Source organism: Monopterus albus, unplaced genomic scaffold, assembly GCF_001952655.1.
Source record: "Monopterus albus unplaced genomic scaffold, M_albus_1.0 scaffold4.1, whole genome shotgun sequence".
NCBI lineage: Eukaryota > Metazoa > Chordata > Actinopteri > Synbranchiformes > Synbranchidae > Monopterus > Monopterus albus.
The window spans coordinates 7,433,811-7,455,701 of NW_018127884.1; the positions used below are offsets into that span (position 1 = coordinate 7,433,811).

Genomic DNA, 21,891 nt, shown 5'->3' on the forward strand with positions numbered 1-21,891 from the left:
AGGGGTGGAGAAGGAGAGTGAAAGGTAGAGGAAGTCAGCGTGATGGTGGAACAGAGTGCCATTCTGAATGAGGTCAGCTCATTTGTGTTAACTTTGCTAAGCTAGAGATGCTGGAAAATGCTTACCGGGAAAGGCATGAATGGATTATAGCTGTTGGTGAGTCATATGATTTTTCTCATAGAATTTATATTATTTGAGTGATGATAGACAATTAAAATTTACAAAAGATGTCTTCAGTAGAAACAGATGACTCTTTCTAGCATCACATATGAACCTACCTTTAACAGATAAGAGTTTATACCATAGTTTATAAGAAAATTACATTACTGGTGCTTGTTTTAGCAACCATGCAGTGAAAGTGGTGTGACGTGGTAGCCAGTCATTAAGGTTTAATGGCCTTCTCTGCTGAGATACTTTATGCCTTAGTCCATTTCATTAATGAAAATGAAAATAAAAAAGAAGAGCATCCATTTAAACAAGGTTTTTATTTTAATCAATATGAAAAACAGCCCAAAGAGAAAGATGTGACACCACTGTGTCATTGTGCACTCTGGCATGAGATGAAGATGGCAGGAAACGGACCAGAGATGGTCACTCTTAGATTCACAAGCATCATAGTTTTTGCTGTTTTACTGGGACAAGGATCCACTGGGAAGACAGGTGAGTGTGTCACCAAATACGATATCATTAAATACAATATTTGTTTTGTTACACACATTTAGTAGATGCTGCTGGCTCAAACTGCCTATAATGACTCTTTTAGGAGGTGATAAAGATGACCAGAGAGATGCCATTCTTAAGGAAATTATTTCAAAATGGAGTAAAGGAGCAAGTTGGAATCCTCAGAAAGCTCCTCCAGACACAAACAAGGACCAGTCAGTGCACCCATGGGTGAGAAATATTATGGGAAGCCTAAAAACTCTTGGTCTGCTTCCGAACAAGAACCTGCCCTTATTAAACAAGCCAATTGACAGACATCGTCTCTCTGGCTTCCTCTACAACATCTCTCTATACCTCCAGGAGATGGGTGCTGAGCTGGAAGAGGCACCAGCAGACCCAGATGAGAAGCAGCTGTGGGAGAAGGTGCTGCATTTCTTTCTGCAGTTTGACAGGAGCGATGCACTGAACCACTGGAATGACCGGGTGCCTCCACGACCTAGTGTCAAAGTGCAAGACTGGTTTTTGTCCTTGAGGGGCAGCCCTCACTGGGATTGGTTCCTGGGGCTGCTGCAGAGTCTGATTACTCTATCAGAACGTCAGCCCCACAGGCCTTTGTTGACTTTCTTATCTCAGAACTGGAGGACAGTGAGTGCTGTGCTAGAAGCTACGCTGCAGGCTCTGATCAGTGGGACCTATGGTCAGGCCAGTGCGGGCCTGCAGGGCTTCATCTGTGCTCTAAAGGGTCATAGTGACTGTGCTTTCAGCATTAGCTGGCTTCAACAGCTGTTGCATTTTCTAGAAATTAACAACTGGAAGCCTGTGGTCAGTTTACACCCACCAGGGGAAGGTACTGAACACAGTAAGGGCTCAAGTGCATTTGGGCGTTTAAAGCCCTTTAGCTTGCCTCCTGAGGTCATGGGGCAGCCTGGAAATGCAACTCTGGAAGACACGGTGGCCACAGAGGATGATTCAAGCTTCATGCAAAGTTTACTGCAGCAGGCTTTATCACGTTCAGGTGGAGGAGAGAGAGGAGGCCACTTGGCACAGAGAAATGTAGCTCTTGTGCAGAGTTTGGATGGATTGAGGAGGGGCCTCCTGCACAGGGTGGGCAGCTCTGTTTACAGTAACCTGAGGAAGAAAGTGTCACGAGTTACCATGACGCTGCTTGATGATGTCAGCAGCCTGGTGGACGTGCCACAGCCCAACGCTCAGGGTTGGTGCTCAGTGGGTGAGTTTGTAAACTGCTGGCCTGAGGTTTTTGCATCAAGGTCACGCATTAACATCAGACAAAAAGCTGAAAGGAAACAATTAACAAAGTATAATAAAGTGTGCAGCCTTACAAGACATCAGCCTGCTGGCTATTACCACAGAACATTTAACATCATTTAATGCTGTCAGTCTTGTTAAGTTGCATGCATTCATGCAAACAATGTGATAATTAGACATTAGGTGATTAAGACAGAACACACTCCAGTTATATTTTACATGGCTGATATGTGGGTGCATTCTCACATTTGAATGCTTTGTCTTATGATAATGAAAAAAAGCAATAATGCTAAATGTGTGTTTACTGTAATTATAACAAGTTCCTTTAAACATATTCTGGATAAAATTCAAATAACAAGCTGTTCTTATTGCATTTACTCTAACATAACAAGCAAACCTCCTGTTAAGAGACACAGGTTTGACCCTGGTTTCACCTGAGCGATACAGGAGTGGCTGTGACTGACACTGCTTTAAAATCTTTATAATCATCCTGGTCACTGAAAGCATCTGTTGTTAGCTTGGCTAATCTTTTTATCCTCTCATTGATGGCAGTAACACTATAGCTTGGGCATTGTTAGCTGAGCTGCAGTGTTTTATCCGGCCTAGTTGTATTCTGCAGGTGCTTCCAGTTGCTTTTTCCATCACTTGTTCACTTTGATTTTCGGTTAATATTTGCTTTTATTTGTTTTTATTTTATTTTATTTTTTTTCAAGGTGACCTGAGACAACTGATCTTGTGGTAAGACATTTAACAAACATTTGCATTTTATGTGTTTGACAGCTAATTGTAAAGGAGAAAAAAACGTAACATTTCTATCTGCTCATGCATATGTAGGGGGATAAAGCATAATGTGACGTGGAACACTCAGGCTTTGGGCATTAGCTCCCAAAGTCTCCCAAGCTCACTCCCATTCCTGTCCTGCCCTTCCACATCTGAAGATGATGACTTAAGATCACAGCACACACCAGCCCACTCATCTCTTAAAAAAGCCACTTCTTCACCAACAATGTCCAAACAAAAACACTTTTTTGTTCCTCCTATTGCACCAACTCAACCAGCCACAAACAGGGAGAAGAAGCGAGAGCAGCAAACAACATGAAGAGATAGAGGACTTCACCTCTACAGAAATTTTGGAGGCAGCATGTAATGAATCGATTCCAGGCCTTACAGGAGTTTCCAACTTCACTGTGTTCCTTTATTGTAAACTTTTTGAAGGGGAGAATGGGTCAGTTAATCCTGCAGTGGCTGAGCTGGGGCTTGACCTCCGCACCACATGCGCTGATGCAGCTTGGTACCTGTCTGCTGCTGAGGAGGACTTCCTTTGGGTTCATGTCTGCAGTGAGTTCTTTGCCCATGAATTCAACAACACGGTGTGTGCCAACTCCTCTTTCTGGCTGCAGAGGGCATATCAGGTAAGGAGGCACTTTTCTCATCAATGAGCATTCAGGTGTTTTCTGGGTACTTTTTCATAAATGGCATGGCAAAAGGGACGTTTTTTTAAAACTCACAATTCCTTCTTGTACCTGTTAACTAATTCATAGTTTAATATTTACAGGCTGCAGTGACAAAGAACTACCATTTTTTTAACCAAACAAGTATAGATGACCTGTGTGTGCAGCTGTCAGGGGAGGCTATAGGGAGCACGGGCCTCAACAACAACTGTCTGGCTCAGCTGGGCAGCCGGTCACTCAGTGCCCAGGCTTTTAGACACTGCTTCCTGCCCAACAACTCAGTCTTAATCTCAGCTTTGTGCGGGAGAGACTCCTCTGACTCACACAGATCCTGGTCGGAGGGCAGCTGGGCCGCAGCATTCTGCTCCAAAACGCTCAACGTCTCCCATGTTGACACCACTGAGCAGACTTGTCAGTACAGGGAGTGGGCTGTGCATCATTTCACTAACACCACCCTCCTAGAGCTCTGTGGACAGACACATGGGTTACAAGAGTACATTTGTTTAAACACCACACTCTATAGTCAGGTGCCTCAGTTTGCTGATTTCTGTGCTGATCTGCAGGCAGAACATGAGGGCAGGAAGTGTTTCTTGCAGAGGTTTTTTGACATGCTCCCAGCCACATATGAGCTTGACACATCACAGCTGTGTGTGGACCCAGCTCCACTGCTGATGGATGTCCTTTACAAGCTGAGTGTGTGTGAGGTAGAGGGAGGGGAGCACCAAGGGTTTCTGGTGGCACTGGGATATGTGTTGCGAGTCCTGGACTTCATGGTGGGCCTCTCTTCGGGTCTGGATGAAGGGGAAAGAGAGGCCAGACAAGGTTTGGGTCAGGCCATCCTCCTCTCCAGTCTTGCTGATAACACGTCCTGGGCCACACTGCAGCCTGAAGCGTCCACGAGCGTCCTTCACACTGTGGGACTCTTCCTGCGCAGAGAGCAGAACACTTCTCTGAAAGAGGACCTGCTGAGCTGCTTCAGTGTAAGATCGCTGACACACTCACGCAAACACTCTCACGCAAACACTCTCACACACAAAGAGCAAAGAGTGAATAAGTTGTTTCTGCTGTCACATCAGCCCATCTTGTGGGACCTCATCCAGCAGAACGACAGCTCATCTGCACTCAGAGTTCTGCTGCAGGTACTGGCCTGTGCAACTACATTCACATTTAGCAGTTCACAACCTACTGAATTTTATATTTGGGCAAATCACTTAATCTCACCAGGAATACCTCCAGATGCCAAGAGACAGCATTCGCACTCTAGTGATGTCTGCTGAAAAAGATGCAGTTAAGAGATTTATTTCCCATATGCATCGAAGTTGGGACCAGCTACAAGTGGAAACCAGCCAGGTTTGTTCTAAAACTCCCAACAAAAGAATGAATGAACTATTTGTGACCTTTTTATTAAGCTAACTGTGCAGGTAAAAGGCTTTTTCCTGTATTACACTGTACAGAACAGTTTTGTTGACTACAGTTCATTTGTGTTGTATTTATTTTTGTTGAATCTACATCACAGCCCCTTGTACTATTAAAGAGGGCCGAACTGATTACACATCAACATCCTGCTTTTTTGTTTTCTCTGTCAGGCCTCTCAAAAGGAGTTACAGGCCATGGAAACAATGACTGCTGCATTCATCCACAAGTTCCCCCGAGTGACCCCAGAACTGTTTGTGGACCTGTCTCCATTCATTCCCTTCATGTCTGTCTCTGACATCATGAGCTTCCCCACCTCCCTGATTGTCAACGACACCGTGTGAGTCTCTGACCCAGGAAACATTTAGTCTGACATAACTTCCTGTCCTGATGGTAACAGCTTTCCTTTTAGGTTGACAGCCATTCGTGATCACAGCTCGGAGATGAAGTCACTGCAGAAAAAAGCTTTTGTAAAAAGACTCCTGCAGTCAAGTGTGGTGGGTGAAGTCCCCACATGGCCATCATACTTCCTCAGTTCCATCCTCCCACTTCTACCTTACCTCCCAGTCGGTCATTTTCAGCAACTAACATCACAACAGGTTAGAGAGCATTTCACTAATTTACTGTTCTTTACATACGTAGCTGCCTTCTCTCATTCTCAGATGTTCATCTCTGTCATGGTTGTTTGATTTGAAAAGCCATTGACTGGTGTTCTTAAAAATGACAAATGAAGGGAGAAAGGACAAACAGATGCTTCCATACAGGACACTGGGATTACTGAATGGTTTTAAGAAAGTAAAAAATACTACAGCCTTCATAGTCAACAGATCTCAGCACAGTTGAGCCTTTATGGAAGATTTTGAAAAAAAGTGCTCTCCAGCATCATCATCAAACACCAAACTCTCAACTTATGTTGTTTCTTAACTTTGTCACCTTTCTGAATTTTGTTTGTAGCTTGTTTCAGTTTTTGATCTGTTGTCTCCTTTAGCTTACTCCTCTGGTGGAGTTGCTAGGCAATAGCAGTCTGGATGGGGTGAGGGGGCGCCATGTGCTCCGGACCCTCTTCAGTAGGAAGATGAATCTGACCAGTGATAACATACAGAGGTAATAGCAGCATAAAAACATACTGTTCCATAGCATTAACAGTGGTCAAAACTGCCTATACTGGGCGTTGCTCTGTGTTTGGCCACAAATTATGCTGTATTTTTACAAGCTCTGAAAAGGTGGATCACTTCAGTTCTGTAAACATGGGCCTTTTTTTCTTGAGATTCACCGGTTACCGTTGTTGGCTCAGGTCAGAGTTTTGTTCAGCTGTTGATGTATGATGCTTTGCCAGGAAGTTAAATCTACACTGAATCCCCCTTCATGGTAGAGATCTTATCTTTATCCTTGTTTAATGGTTTATTATTTCTCCTCTAATCTCAGGTTTTAGCAGTCATTAATTTCTGTATGAGGCATTTTGTATTGGAATCTCATCTAAAATGCATTGTTTGAAGTCTGTTTCTGATTTGATGGTTAGAAAGAGTGAAGGATGATGTTTTTGCAGGTTAGGAGTTCTTGCATGTTACCTGGATCCAGCAGACCTGGGTTCATATCTTCAGGACTCAGCTGTGACCTCTGGTGTCTGGCAGCAGCTGGCTCGGTGCATGTCCAAGGGGTTCATCAGTGCCAGTGGCAGGGTGAGGGCCACATGGTCTTGTTGACATCATCTGTATGTAGAACGCTATAGAAAATCTTTAAACCACCATCCCCTTCAGCAGTAGTTTTCTTTTTTGTAGTGTTCCACACTGACTAACTCTTTTTTACTGTGTCTCATGGATAGTTGTCCACGTGGTTGATACCCACAGTTCAAACCCTAAATGTCAGCAGCATGGCTCCTCTAGAGCTGTCAGCGCTCAGTGGTCTGCTGCCCCAGTTAGGAGCTTCCTTCCTACTATCTCTTCCCTCACAACAACTCCTGGAGGTTCTCTCACAGCCAGGATTACACAGATACTCCCCAGCACAGGTCCGCAGAGAATTAATGTGCCTCGGTTCTTGTCATTCTTATCTGGGGTAAAGTTGTGAAGTGTTCTCCAACATTTAGTAGTATTTAGATATTAGTAATCTTAGCCTGTCTTCTCCTTTCCGTAGGCTTTTAAATGTATTAAACAGAGTTGCATTTCCTTGAAAGTCTTTACATTTGATTGGAAAAACTATCAAGTTGATCATCAGACTTTTGTCTAAGATTCTAAATAAATGGCCTTGACTGGAGTATATACTGCAGGATTTTTGTCATAACTAAATCCAATACAGTTAATTAGCTACCAAATCTAAAGAAAGACGATACACACTGATAAAAAACATGTGACATTTACTTAAAGTGAACATTGGGATATTTTGTATGCACACTTTTTTAATTATTTAATACTTTCCTCAGGCTTTTCAAATGTTATCCAAGATTTCAAAGGACACCAATGTAAGTAGACACTTTCAAAATATTTCTGCTGATTTTCAACCAGTTTCAACACTGTTTCTCTCTCCCTGCCAGCTCACCATGGAACAACTGTGCAGACTGAAGCCGCTGCACTTCGGTCTCTCCCCTGCTGTGCTCAGAAACCTCCAGTGGCTTGAGATGAGCGGAAATACCCACTGTCAGTGCTGGAGAACCTTGCTAACTGAGCTTAAGCCAGGCCACAGAGCCATGCTGTACAATGCAATGCAGGAGGTGACAGTGCTTACTCAAGGATATCACTTATCACTTCTCTTATCTTTTCATCCCTACCTTTTAATTTGCTGTGTGGATGTTTTGGCAAGCAATTTAATATCTCCAGCCTTCTTACTCCTACAAATTGTGTAAGAAGCCTAAAGCTCCCTGGAAAATGTCACATTATGAAAAAACCTGTAGCCTAAGTAACATTAATCTTTCACTGGGGTTTCCAGAAACCGTTCATTTGATCCACATGTGTAAAACCTGCTTTTTGTTTCCTGAAGGGCTGTTAAAGGCTTCTGGGATTAAATTTATTGTGCTTTGTGTTTTTGGTTGCATGTCCACAGGTTTTACACAGAGACTTGCAGAACATTGCTCAGCAGACAAGCTGCCTTTTACCATTTGTCCCTCTGCGGAAGCTCTTAGACGCCACAAGTGGAGAAACAATCCTGAGAGATATCAGCCTGTACAGAGACGTACACTGGTCACCACAGCAGGTGCACACTTTGCTTTAATTTACTTTTGTGTGCTGTTTAACAATAGCTTCCCAGTTCTCTGACTAAAGGAGAAAATGTCACCAGCATCGGTCTTTGCTTCCATTAATCTGCAACTCATTGGATATGCTTCAGATGAGCCTTTCAGGATATTAATACTCCATATGCATCAGCTGCCATCAAGCTAATTAGTTTGGATGTAGTACAATGGTGCGGAGGAGTGTAGCATAAATTAATAATGGCTACCTTAACGGGATTTTGTCACAGCCAAGAGTGTATTTCACCACCTGTTCTCAGCCTAACAAGACCTGAGTCAAATCAATAAAGACTGCCGTTTTCACTTAGTAATGATAATGACTTTTATTGGCCAAGTATGTTACACACATAAGGAATTTGTCTCAGTACAGAACCGACAGCCATCTGCGGTGCCAACTCACACCGATGACGGCGCTGTTCTGGCCACTGGGAGCAACTTTGCCCAAGGGGCACTTTGATATGTGGGATGGGGAGAACAGAAATCAAGCCACCAATCGTTGGGTTAGGGGATGACTGCTCTACCTCCTGAGACACAGCCGCCCCCACAGCTGCAATACTGAAATGGATTGTGACAGTGCATAAACCTCAAATATTTTTTTCAAATAGCTGTAGAACCGAAGGCTTCAGTGGTCGTTGTAATGATGCCACTGCATACATATTGTATACAAGAAGGGAAGTGATCCCTAAACCTCGTGTTAACCTAGTTTTTGCAAGGTTTTGTGTACAGTACTTTAATCTTGGTTTAAGGGTGGCACCAAAGGAGAGCTCATAATATGTCCAAAATGGAAAGAGGTCATCATCATGAATGTTTGGGCCTAATGCTGGCTCTGAAGGAAGGTTGATGGGATCATCAAAAACACGGGTGAACAAAAGGTTCACCAGTTCCAGGCTTGACTATTGGAATGCATGGTACACAGGTGTCAGTCATCTTCAGATAGTTCAAAATGCTGCCATTGGGGTGTTGACAAATACAAGAAAATTGAATCACATAACCCTGTTCTGGCTCCCAGTGCATTTTCAAATAGAGTTTAAGTTGCTTAGTTTTGGTTTGAAATGGTCTGTGAATTACTGCAGTGGCCTCAGATCATCAAGTCAGCTTCTTTTCAAAGTGCGAAGGACCAGATACAAACGCTGGGGTGATCGTGCTTTTGCTGTCAGCCACTAAACTATGGAATAGCTTACCTTTGAATGTTAGATCAGCTGCAGACCTGGCAGCTTTTAAATCATTGCTTAAGACCTATTTATTTTTTAATACATAGTAGAGTTTGATACTTTCTATTTAATCACTTCTTCTTTGATTAAAATGTTCATTTTAAAGTAAGCCACAGTCCAAATGCTGACACTTTTTCTTTCTGTATAGGCTCAGTTTCTGTTAAGAAAAATCCATGAATTCAAAAACATTACCAGCAGGTCAGTGAGGTAAGTCGGACTTACTGCACCAAAATATTAAAAAAGTGGAATCAAAAAAGTACATTTTCTTATGAATGGAATTAAAAACCTAAACATATCAAGTCACATTTTCAGGTTGCATACCAACTCAGTAACCAATTTAAATAACCTGTTTTTCACTCAGGGCTCTGGGTCATATTGCCGGTGGAATGAGCTGTGACCTTCTGAGTCTTTGGACCAACAATACAGATTTTGCAGAGCTGCTTCAGTTTGTTAGTGAGCTGCCTGGAGGTGTGAGACCTGCTCTGGTGAGGAACAAACACTTCAACACCCCTCAGACTCTTTATCACAGACCTTTATACACAGCCATCATTCACTAGCCCAATTTGTTAATACATGCATATATAAAATACATATTTCCTTAACAAATTATCATTAGCTATAATAATATCATGTTTAATACTAGCAAGCTCAGATGTGTTGTGTGTGTGTTACAGCGAACATGCATTGTAGAGAAACTGAGGAAACAAGCTGAGCTTGATCTCAGTGTTTTGAGCTATGGGTTTGCTGCGACATTACCGTAAGTACCTCCTTATTAAACAATTTACTTTACATTTTAAGTTTTATTTCCTACATAAACATTTAGCATTTTATCTGAAGATGATTACATTTACACCTCTGCTCTGTTGTTTTGCAGAGTAACAATGATAGAGAACCTCTCCAATGGATCCTTCAGGGCTATACTGGACCACATCCAGGCACATTTTGCTGATTTCCTCAGACTGCCACATTACAAACAAACAAATTTAGCTGAGAAGGCCATAACTGAGCTGGTAAAAGACCAACATGATCTGTTCAAATAATGCATTCACTGCATGTCCTTACATGATATGTGGAAGTTGACACATTGTTCTGTGTTTTAGGTGGAAAAGTGTGATTGGAAACCAACTGCTGAATGTAATGTGATTAAATTAAAACAGAAACTGTAAATTAAACTAAGGTAATTAAAAGGATAAACAGGAACCACGAGTATTCGAAGCAAACTGGAACACAAAGATATTTTTGGTAAAATTAAATCAGGGCTTGTGTCAGTGATGGTGATTCAGGTATTTGATTTGTATTAACACATTTATGGGGTAGAAAGAACAAGCTGCATTTTGTTGGTTCAGGCTTCTCAAGCAAACACACACATGCACACACAGATAAACACAGATGGAGAAAGAGATTCAGAACATAACCTGCCTCATCCTCTCGACAGCTTTTCACACAAGTGAAGTCATAGCAGTATGAAATCCTAGTAATCCAGGCCATCTGTGTGTATGTGGCGCTCTGCAGGGCTCTTCTCGGGCTGAGGACAAGATTGATGGCACCACATTGGACGCCTTGGGGCCTTTACTGCCTTTCTTGGACAGGGATACTTTGGCTTTGGTGGACAGAGGAGCTCTGGCTCTGCGGCTGGAGGACATGAGAAGTTTCTGCTTTCCTAAAGAGGCTTTGAGAGATTTTAGTGCTCTGTTCGTTCAGAAAGACCTGCTTGGGTAAACAGACAAATATACTGGAGAAAATATAACAGAGTCCTGGTTGTGAACACGGGTCGATATTATGTCAAAAGGTTATTTTACTCAAGTGTTGGCAACGATCTTTTCAGTGATTTATGGGATTCACACATATATTTTTACGATTTTTGGGGGAAAGAGCAAAACAGAAATCTGCATTACCATGGCAATAGCACTTGTGTAAAAAATACGTGAAGAGGTTAATAATAATATAATTTTTAAAAAGCAATGTATTAGTCTACATGTAACCAATTAACTGTAGTAATCATGAAATATCAAGAAAATAAATGCTGAACAGTTAATTCTAATGGCTCGCTCTCTGATAACGGATGTTGACATTTCAGGGTGGCTGATCATGAACTCCTGTTACAATTTCGACACAATTAAGAGTCTACAGTGAGCTAACAGCTAATGTCACCATGCTAATAGGCTCATAATGACAACACTAACAGGCTGATGTTGAGTAGGGGTAATATTTAAAACATGCATCATCTTAATTTGGCATTTTAACACAGACATTTGCTAATTAGCAATAACAACTAATGGCTGACATGAATGCCATTAGTTTGGCTGGCATTTGATTATGAACTAAAATTTTGGGGAATTAGAAATGTTAATGACGATGCTAGATGAAAAGAAAAGAAGAAAAATTTAAAGATACCGAAGACATTAGGATTCATCCCAAGAGAAACACAAATGTCTGTGCCAAATTCTATAGCAGTCCTTCCTTCATATCAGTCTGGTCAGATAAACAATGCCTTCCCTGGAGCCAAACTGCCACAGCACAGCTACAAAATTAGATATTAGTGCCTGAAAATTCCAGCATTGTACTTATAGTAAGACATAGAGTACTTTAAACAGCAGTAATGGTAGGATATGTGCACTTGTTTTCCAGGGACCCATCCAAGTGGCAGGTCAGGGATGTTGAACATTTGGGCAGGCTGGTGTTTTCACTCTCAACAAAGCAGATTAATGACATCCCACTGGTAAGGGCCCAAAAGTACCATCCATTGTCAGTAATAATTATTTTCATCAAACTTCAGCTGGTTTTCTAAGTTTTATCCTGGCAAGCATCAGTAAATGTGTTACTCTTGTTCAGACAGTGTTGGATAAAGACACAGTGGAGCAAGTCCTGGTGGGTCAAAGGCGCTGGGAGGACAGCGTGGTGGGTGAAGTCTGTGTTACTCAGTGTATGGACCGACATCACCAGAGGCAGCAGACTCAGACTCTCACTCGAGGGATTGTCAAAGCACAAAGCAGAAGGGCAAAAAGTTAGAGAAATATCTCCTATAACTTGTAGTGCAGTTTTTACATTGTGTCTGATATATTTTATCTACACAAAAATTCAGTCTGTAATCTACAGCTTACTGTCATTAATGCACTGCACCACCACGTGTGATCTACATGGGAGATGAGTCAAAGTGATTTGTAAAATTTCTTGTGGATGTGTCTCTTGTTACCCTTGCACTGAATTCACCTGTGTCTCTTCGAGCAGTGCCAGTTCCGAGCTGTGCAGACGTCAGAGGGACGTTACCTTCAGCGTGGACTCCCACTCAGCTCAGTCGTATGTCACAGGAGGATCTGAAACAGTGTGTAGAAGTCTTTGGTCAGGACACTTCACTGAGCTCGGAGCAGCGCCGGGCACTCTGGGTGAAACTCAGGCGGGTCAGTAAAACTGTGTAAAGTTTTGAATGTCTCAGCTCATTGGTTTAATGTTATTTTCACTCACAGGGCATCTGCACATTAGTAGCAATACAACATGTTCTCTCACGTGGATTATCCAAACTCTGTTCTGGTCAATCAGTAACAATATGGATCATCACTTCAGGTTTTTTAAAAGTCTGACTTGTGTTGCAGCAGGTCTGTCTCCCTCCCAGTTAAGATCATTAGACATTTCAAACATCAGAAGACAGATCTTGCTAAAACATGCAATATCCCTAAAAATGCACACAAAATTTGTGGTGGCTGAGAATTCCTGTTTTTATCGCTATCGAGGGTGGAGTGATAAAATGTAACAAGACCAATAAACAGGCAGTCACATCCTGGCTGATAGGTACCAGAAACACGGACATCTGAGTAGAACATGGGTAACAGTTTAATATCAGCACAATCTATGTCTGAGCCATGCTCTGGTTCTTTATTCACTGTAGTCCTACAGTCCAGTGAGAGAGCTGTCAGTGGACCAGGTGCTTGCTCTGGGCTCAGTGGCAACTGAAATGAGAGAACGAGAACTGCAGGATGCAAATCTCACCGACTTGGGTGTGTTAACACATCTGGGGACACTGACACACTGGAGCCCTAAAAAGGTGAACTTCTGAATTTGTTATTCTGATGTAAAAGTTCCAGCAAACAACAGAATAATTTAACATGTCCATGAATGTGTGGTAAATGTTCCTGTTTGACTTTTCAGATGAGAGCAGTGATTTTAGGTGTGATGTGGAAACGCAGACTGAAAGCGGAGCAGTTAACAGCTGTTGATCTGGCAACATTTGGCCATCTGATCTGTGGTCTATATCCCCCAGAGATAAAAAAACTGAGCCCATACAACCTCAGGTTAGTCAAATACCTGATCTATGATTATCCAGATTTCTACATTAATACAACACGTTAAAACAAAAGACACACAAACCTTTAATGTGATTTTTAAAGCAACATTAGACACGTGCTAGAGCTTAAAAGAGACCTAATCATTTGTGCCCACATTGCAAACACAGCCAAACTATCCAAAATGTCCAATGGACCAATCACAGAACACAAGCAAATAACATCAACCAAAAGATATATAAACAGAGATGGACATGTGTTTAAAAGGAGGTGACAAATGCAGCTAATTTTGTAATGTCAAAAAAAGATAAAAAGTACAAATAAAAAAGTAATAAGACGTCTTCCTGCATGGCTTGCTTGTTGTAGAGAGAAACAAATTGATTTCACACACACCAGCTAACAGATGCTAAATAACAGGAGGCTAGTGCACATTTTGTAGCAGCACAGACCTGATGAAAACCATTTGCATACCCTCAGAGGAAGCATAAAGTCCTTCCTCTTTCTCCTCAAACTGCAGTATGGCTGTCCTGTTCCTGCGGGAGATGTCCCTGCCCTGCACAGAACAGCAGATGGAGGCTCTGACAAACCGTTTGTCCAGCCCGGAGGCCTTTGGTCCAGTCAGTGCCTGGGGACCAGAGGTTTTCACCGAAATTGGGACACTGGCAGGTACAGTAGAACATAATATCCCTGGTGGTATAAACTGTTTTGTAATCTCCTTTTTTGATTTGTTTTTTTTTTTCAAAGAGGAGGGAGGGAGGGAGGGAGAAGGAAATGACAGCTGCTGGATGGATAGGTATAATTAAAAATATGCCTGGGTGGTGCAGACTTGAGAGTGAAATGACTGGGGAGCGTTTAAAAAAACCTTTCCTGTCTGTTCATATGAGAACCTTTAATTATCTGACAGCAGTGTTTGTCTCTCTGTCCAGCGGGCTTGGAGGACTTGGTGCTGTCAGCTCTGGTCCAAGAACAAATGGAAGGACTCACCCCTGAAGCCATCGCCCTGATGTCTCCAAAAAAGATGGCAGTGAGTTTCAGCAGTGACTTCATGGCTGTTTATTCAGGCTAACCTAGAGAACAGTATGAATTCTGTTAGGTGCTTCACGTTTCAGGATCCTGGTAAATCAAGCTGCCAAAGCATATTCCATCACTGTGTCCAACACACTTTTTCATACCCATTAAGCCATTCAGTAACCTAGAGCTGCAGCCATTAGTGAATTCACTGATAGGAAATTAATTGACAACTATTTTGAAGCAAAAATCACCAACATTTCTGGTTCTACCTTCTTTCTAAATCTAGAATGTGAGGAACTGATGCTTTTCTTTGTCAGACATAAGAATAACCTGAAAATCTTTGGATTTGTTGGCTGGACAAAACAAGACATTTGAAGACACCACGTTTGATCTGGAAAGTCAAAATGAGTATTTTCCCAGTGTTTGACACTCTGTAAATAAAAACATAAATCAAATATTAAAGAACATGACTGGCAGATTAATCACTGACCCCTTTATCATTTATGGATTTTCTTTTAATTTGTCACCCATCTATATTATATCTCAGAAAACAGAAAAAGGACTATTACAGTGTGGATAACTGGCTCAAAGGATATACAAAATTATTTGTAATAGAACAAACAGCTAATGCACTCCAGCAAATTCAAACTGGACAAAGTGAATTGTAGAGACAGAAAAGACATTCATAATCAGTAATGAGAAAGAGCATGCACTAATGGACATTTGATATGGGAAGAAGGTTATTGCAGTACACCTCTCCCATCCCCTGTATTTGTGTTAGTATATACAGTACAGTACAGTACAGTATATAACAGATCTGCATTAAGCTTGAATCAAAAGATGCATACATTTCTGAATTTAATGCATATTTGTTCAGTTTCCATGTGGAAATAAAAAATGAGAAAAAGGTATGATAAAATGATGTTGTGTCCTTTCAAATGACAAAGCGTCCTGTAGGTGTTTGTATTTGTATCTTACAGGTGGTGTTCAGCGCAGTTCAGTTGTCGTGGCTGAGTGCTGAGCAGGCGTGGGCCGTCACTGAGGAGCAGTGGGCTGAACTGGATGCCGACCAGAAACATGCTGTTGGACTAGCTCGATATGAAGGAGACGTTCTGCTGGAGCTGAGAGGTTCGTCTTCAGAATAATGATGGCACTAAAATCCCATTTTAATAAACTCCATAATAAGTCTGTAACTGTTATTTTATCTATTCAAGAAACCACATTCATTTCTAATTATGATAGTACTTGTTTCTACTAAGCAAACAATTTTATTTTTATGTTATGTTTAAGGAAATGATAAACACTCTGCTTCCACAGGGAGAAACTCAGCTGCAGCAGCCCTGATCACAGACAGCCTGACTATACGCTCACTGGCTCTGTGCCTCTTCTTATGGCAACTAATTTAATATGCTAGAACAAATGTAATTGCCCCTTGGCCTTCCTTGGTTTCATTATATTTGTACTTTAAATAAATATTTTGAACTGTTCTGTTCCTTCTGTGTGTTGGTCCTTTAATTTACATTACTGTGGTATTTCATATTTATGTGAATTATCACTTTGTCAGAATGAAAATCAGTCTATGTAGCTGTAGTACAGATACATATATACAGTACATGAATATATTGTTTTGAACAGTTAAAGGAAGCAATGAAACAAATGGGATTGCATGGTTTGATTATCAAACAGGCAAAGTGGACAACTGCCCCAAAACCCCTAATTTCACTACCTGTCAATTGTCAGTTTTTTTTTTTTTTTTTTTGTTTATTTAATTACACGTTTAAGGAATTTGATCAATTAAAATACAACAGAGTTTAAGGCAGGACTTGCATGATTCATTACAGTGAGTTTGTGGTCCTGTCTTGTATGGGGATTCTGTTATACTCCAGTTTCAACATTTTTTAAACAAATTAAATTGTTATTTTGCCAGCATCATGCTTTTTGTTACTGTGACTTTTATGCCTTTATTAGATAAATCAGTGCAGAGAGGACTAAAGATGAGGAGGCAGACAGATGGGAAATGACATGCAGCAAAGGTCCCTGGCTGAACAGGAGCCAGGTACGTTGTGGTTCATGGTTGGACCATCAGGGCAGCCAACATGGTGCATATCTCTAATGTCTAAGGTTGGGTTAAATGAAATGATCGCCCACTGTATGGCACACAGAAAACATGGGGCCTAATAGTATAATTCTAACATAGGGGTACAAGCTTGTGGTTGGTCTGTTCAAATGATGAAGCTTTCATGTGCAAAGGTCATGTGCAGGACCTTCACTGATAACAGTTTTTTTACACTGGGGTATTACTATTGTTACTAAACAACCTGAGTACTCCTTCCACCACTGGCTGCCAGTGCTGTGTCGAGATCTATTGTCCCGTCGAGATGTGTTTCGCCTAACCTGAACTCTAACCTTATCCTCACCATAACATGGGGGCGATACTAAATACACAGTTTTAAAAGGGGGAACAGATTTCGACACAAGACCGGTATGAGTGTGGGTGCTACGCAGCCTGTCACCAGCAGGTGGCGGTGTAGCAGCGCCGCTGCTCGGCAAGGAGGTGTCTCCACTCTATCCACGGCCGTGACGTATTTCCTGGGGCTTGTACGACCACGCAGCGGTACACCAGAGGGCTATCATGACTATTTATAACCAGTTTTCCCTGTTATCAGTTTTTCAGTCCCTTCGCCGTGCTGTCGTCGATTGTAACGCCGCGGTGTGAGACAACAACAAGCAGGATCGAACAGGATGTAAACGGAAGCTGGTAAGTTGAGCCGCTAGCAAGTTTCCCGTGTGACCCAGCTGGAATTTGTGGTTGTTTGCGCTGCTGAGTTTACCGTGTTCTTGGATGTACAGGACGGGACAGGACGTTGTGTTGTCTTCCTGTTGTCGGTTGCTGTCAGTTTGTGTGTGTCGGCTTTAAAGGGGGGCTCTCACACTTACACATGGCGAGCTGACGTCGACAGCGTCGCGTCCTGTTTCTGTGGTTGTTCCTGCGGCGTTGCGATAAACTGCGCTGGTCGTTATCCACCACACTGCCTAGATGGGAGTTAGGAGTAAACTGTGAGGAGGCGAGTGTCTGAAATGTTCTTCAGGGGTGGATGAGAGGAGAGGAAAGGGGGAGGCACCTGTGTGACAGGCTACCGCGGTGTCAAGTTTGCGTTAATCACGGTTTCAGACATATTTGTCAAGCGGAGAAGGCACCAGCGGATCAGCTCCAGCCGCGGCTCCGAGCCAGACTCTGACTCCGTGTTGTCGTGGACTGAACCTGTGCGGTGAGTCCACCGAGCACAGCTGTACCGCCCTCACCTGACACGTTTAAACTCCTCAACTTCAGCTGGTCAGTTGTTTGTCGCCGCAGGCCTGAGAAGTTTTCCTTCTTCGTACTGTACAGCAGTTCATCTTCTCTCTTTTCTAAACACAGTAGGTTTTGTTGGTATCATATGCAGCTTATAGGAAATTATTACTTTACTTTTAACAGTATTCTCCTGATGGAGCAGTGGTTACGTCGGCTGTGACATGTAGATTACGGACACCAGAAGTAATCAACGCAAATCTGCAAAGCACAGCTGGTGTAAATATACCATTTAGCAGTGGTGGAAGAAGTACCCAGATAGTGTAACTACGTAAAAGTAGTAATACCACAGTGCTAAACTGCACAGAGCCTATTATCCTATTATCTTCTGTCTGGAGAGAAGCTTTGTCAAATGGCCATTTGGAGCTAAACAGGGAGAAAATGTATGAGTCATCAGCATCAAAATATACTTAAAGTACCAAAAGTAATTGTACTGTATGATGCAGAATGGCACGTCACATTGAGCGTATAGCATATTATGGATTACATTTATTTTGTACATCACATTTTTAATGTTGCAGCTGGTAAAGGTGCAGCTTACAATCTTATAATTTGTGGTACTGCTAGGCACTTTATGAACTTCTGACCAAGGCTCTATAAAGTCTTATTATTGTAGGCTACTGTATTTTATTTTATTAATTTTATTATGAAAAGTAACTAAAGTTATCAAAGAAATGTAGTGCAGTAAAAAGTACATTTGCTTCTGAAATGTTGTGAAGTCAATGTATGAGGTAAGCAAATACTCAAGTAAAGTACAGATACTGTAAAATTGTACTTGAGTAAAGCACTTGGTTATACTTTGTTACTTTCTGCCTCTGCTATTCAGGATATGAATGTGAGTTGTTTACTGATCTTGTTGCCTTGAAGTGACGTAATTAATCTCTCTAGCTGATGTTTTGTCCTCTGCATTTGATTCTTTTACATTCTTTATGTGATGAAACATAATCTGGATTGACATAAATAATAACTTTGTGTGAAAATGCTTTTTTGGGGGGGTGTGTTAATTTCAGTGAAAGTGTAACTCATCGCAGGATATTCAGTGTCACATTAGCCTAGATGTTGCATTGAGATAATATGGGAACTGACCTGCTTGTGTTATTTGTGCGTCAGATAGACCTTGCATTGATATTTTATCTCCCTGGTGAGGTCATATTGAGCTCCTCATTATTATGGATAAACACTGAAACAAGGTTGTTCAGCCCCTTGCATGCAGTTCCATGTAGCAGATGAATACAACAACTCAAATAATCAATACATACTGTTCTGGTTGCTGCCTACACTAAGATATCATGTAGTAGTGTCTTTTACATTGAGCTTGCCATACAAGCTATTTAATGGAATTTACATATATACTTGTTCTTATTGCTGGAGAACTGAACTTGGAAAGGGAAAAAAGCTGTGTGATAGAAAACATTATGACAGTGTTTTAATGTTGCTGGAGGTCTGAAGAAGTATTTAGATGACATAGTTGAGGTAAAACAAATATAGCAGGAAGAACAAAAACATAATCAGTAGAAGGTGTGTTATGTGCAGGCAGTTTAGAGTTCACCTATTACCCTTAAATGGTTTACAGTAAAAAAGAAATCCCATAAAAAAACACAGCTTGTTCACAAAGATAACACACAATACTAAGGAACAACTGCAGTTGTGTCTGTACTCTGTGACGTGGCGACATGTTTATGGTCATGTACTTTTAAAATATTAACTCAGAGAAGCAGGGACTTGTCTTTATTAATTAAAAAAGCAGAACCTAATGAGAGAAATCCAAGCATTTTTTTATTCAGGAGGGTAAACAGCGTGGCAAAGAAAGTGTTGGTTGAAACATGAAGGTATTGTTCTACTACTCGATATCCTGAGTACTGAGTTTTTATACTTGGTGGGGTCCGAATCTGGATTTATACAGTTCTCACTCTCCAGTAGCGGTTGACCGGTTTTTCAATTAGCAATGCCCATCTGTAGGCCGATGGCACATCATGCGGATATCATGTCATTTTTATTTCCCCCTTGCATCAGAAAACATACGACAATATAATAATAAATGAGACAAATTTTCTGAACATAAATGAACAAAACTGACAAAGCTGCCTGCAGATGTGTCTGCAGACACTTTGTGTTAATTGGCCTTGTAAGCCCAAACATCATCTGGTGCCTATTATCTAAAAGTGCCAGATATCTGCCAACTAGTTGGTCTATCACTACTCTCCAGAGGTGTGTGTTCCCACCATTTTGTGTCTTGTGTTTTCACCTTTATTTAGATCACCTGTAGACTTGCAACACAGGTCCCAAAGCTGTTATTATCTGGGTCTTTAAGTAGAAATCTTTGACAGGAAGAGTTCTGGCACTGAAGTTACTGTTCTGTATCTTTATGTCTGTGTTTTGTGTTACTCATCAGTGAAAGTGTTGGTGTTGCACAGGCCCCCTTTTTTTTTATATCCAATTCAAGCATTGTATTCTAAAGTTTTAACTATACAAAACAGCCCTAGGTTTGCGGACGCATTCTTTTGGGGAAGGAAATTCTAACTTGTGTAACATCATTTATGTAACCTCAACTAACTAGCTTCCTCGGCTAATGTAACTTAGCATGGGTGTTAGCCACATTAGCAATATCTTTTCCTCTAAAATACGCTACATTCTGCTATCTCTGTTGTTACCATTCACAATAATCAAAATGATTCGTCTTTGTGTTGAAACTCTCCTTTGCTGTGTGAAACAGAGGATTGGTGACATGATTTTTGTACTTGCGGATATGGAAAAACAGAGGAGATGGGGCTTTTGGTGGTTTGTCTTGAGCATACATCTGTGTCACAGTTTAGGATCTCTGCTCCAGTAATATCTTCTTATTAGCAGTGTGACTTTTGAGTTGTATTCATGGAATATTAATGAACTAACTTTTTCAATATTATTCAGATTCAGACAGCTTTATTTGTCCCAAAGGGTAATTCAGTTTTATAGTCAGTCAGCTCACAAACAAACAAACATTTAACATAAGGGACTATGCTGAACACTAGCTGATAAATACACAGTTATTATCATGTATTTATTATCATTTTAACCATTGTGCCACACACGCAGCTTGTTATTTCCTAACAGATATTGTTGTCATGTGTGTCACAGTGCGAAGAGATATTTCCCTGTGTGAAACCTCATATGGGCTAAATGCATCAGAGTTCATTTTTAGCTCATTAAAATATAAATAATAACCCGATGAGGTGTAAACGGTTTCCTTTTTAAAATGTCCTGATGAGTTTGGTAATGAGGCTGGTATTATCCTTTGGGTTTAATGAGACCTGGCTAATTATAATTTGGCATAGTTTTTTTTTTCCCCCCTCAGTTATAACTGCCATTATCACAGTTAGACATATGGTATCGTTTACTGGTGTAACACTAAATACAACTCACAGTGCAACGGTCGGCTTCTCCTTTGTCTCTTGTGAACAGTAAAGTAGTTGGGCAGTTTGATGCCATGGTGTGTGGTTTTCACACTGACATTAAGAAAACTGAGTGGTTGAACGCCCAGATGAGGTCACAGGCGTCTGTGCTTAATGTCAGTGGCTGTCTCGAAATCAAACAGAGCTTTGGAGGTAAGCACACTCTGTTTACTTGTTGCATCCAAGGACAGAGGACAAAACTGAGTGAGTTATATCTCTGAATATTTCTCTAGCTGTTCCCATCTTTCTTCTCATCTTATTTGTACTGTGTGCTGTGTGTTTTTTTTTTAAACCTGATAAATACTGGTCTGGCTTAAATAGCATTAGTTAAGCTGTTATTTTTGAGCCTTTCAAAATGATAGAAAATTCTGACAGGAAGCAAATGTTCATCAAAGGATTATTTGGAAAATTTATGCTGGGTGTGGATCCTTTGTGAAATAGGCTTAGAGCAGGGGGGAAGAATTTAAAGGTGATGGAAGGACGTGGGTGTTGAACACAGTTCCACTTTAAGAGACATTTGGAGTCAGATTTGTTCTGCTTGGTTTAATATACATGGCGCTTGTTTTATATAGTTGTCTCTGATATGATGCTAGTGGTTATCCAGGTAT

General features: G+C 41.3%; 2 protein-coding genes across 5 annotated transcripts in view; both read left to right on the forward strand.

Annotated features, from left to right (window-relative positions):
- Positions 1 to 750: 750 nt before the first annotated feature.
- LOC109963678 (stereocilin) lies at positions 751 to 16,219 on the forward strand. Its single transcript, XM_020606395.1, has 27 exons — positions 751 to 1,884; positions 2,916 to 3,338; positions 3,482 to 4,357; positions 4,454 to 4,516; positions 4,602 to 4,727; positions 4,964 to 5,130; positions 5,203 to 5,389; positions 5,779 to 5,894; positions 6,337 to 6,469; positions 6,613 to 6,795; positions 7,207 to 7,245; positions 7,318 to 7,494; positions 7,824 to 7,973; positions 9,367 to 9,425; positions 9,580 to 9,703; positions 9,893 to 9,975; positions 10,093 to 10,228; positions 10,731 to 10,933; positions 11,847 to 11,937; positions 12,051 to 12,222; positions 12,447 to 12,616; positions 13,102 to 13,257; positions 13,362 to 13,504; positions 14,013 to 14,161; positions 14,422 to 14,519; positions 15,487 to 15,634; positions 15,824 to 16,219. The coding sequence occupies exons 1-27, from the start codon at positions 751 to 753 to the stop codon at positions 15,910 to 15,912; spliced, it is 5,595 nt and encodes a 1,864-aa protein (XP_020462051.1). The 3' UTR covers positions 15,913 to 16,219.
- Positions 16,220 to 17,026: 807 nt separating this feature from the next.
- furina (furin (paired basic amino acid cleaving enzyme) a) overlaps positions 17,027 to 21,891 on the forward strand; it is an 84,914-nt gene continuing 80,049 nt past the window's right edge. The window contains exon 1 of one of the 4 annotated variants that reach the window (XM_020604967.1): positions 17,027 to 17,264. The gene's annotated coding sequence lies outside the window, so the exon portion shown is untranslated. The other 3 variants (XM_020604996.1, XM_020604975.1, XM_020604985.1) reach the window with 3 other exon arrangements.

Coding starts and splice junctions, on each gene's coding strand:
- LOC109963678 (XM_020606395.1), top strand. CDS start 751: ATGACTCTTTTAGGAGGTGATAAAGATGACCAGAGAGATGCCATTCTT. Junction 5,895..6,336: donor ACCAGTGATAACATACAGAG/GTAATAGCAGCA, acceptor ATGTTTTTGCAG/GTTAGGAGTTCTTGCATGTT. Junction 10,934..11,846: donor GTTCAGAAAGACCTGCTTGG/GTAAACAGACAA, acceptor CTTGTTTTCCAG/GGACCCATCCAAGTGGCAGG.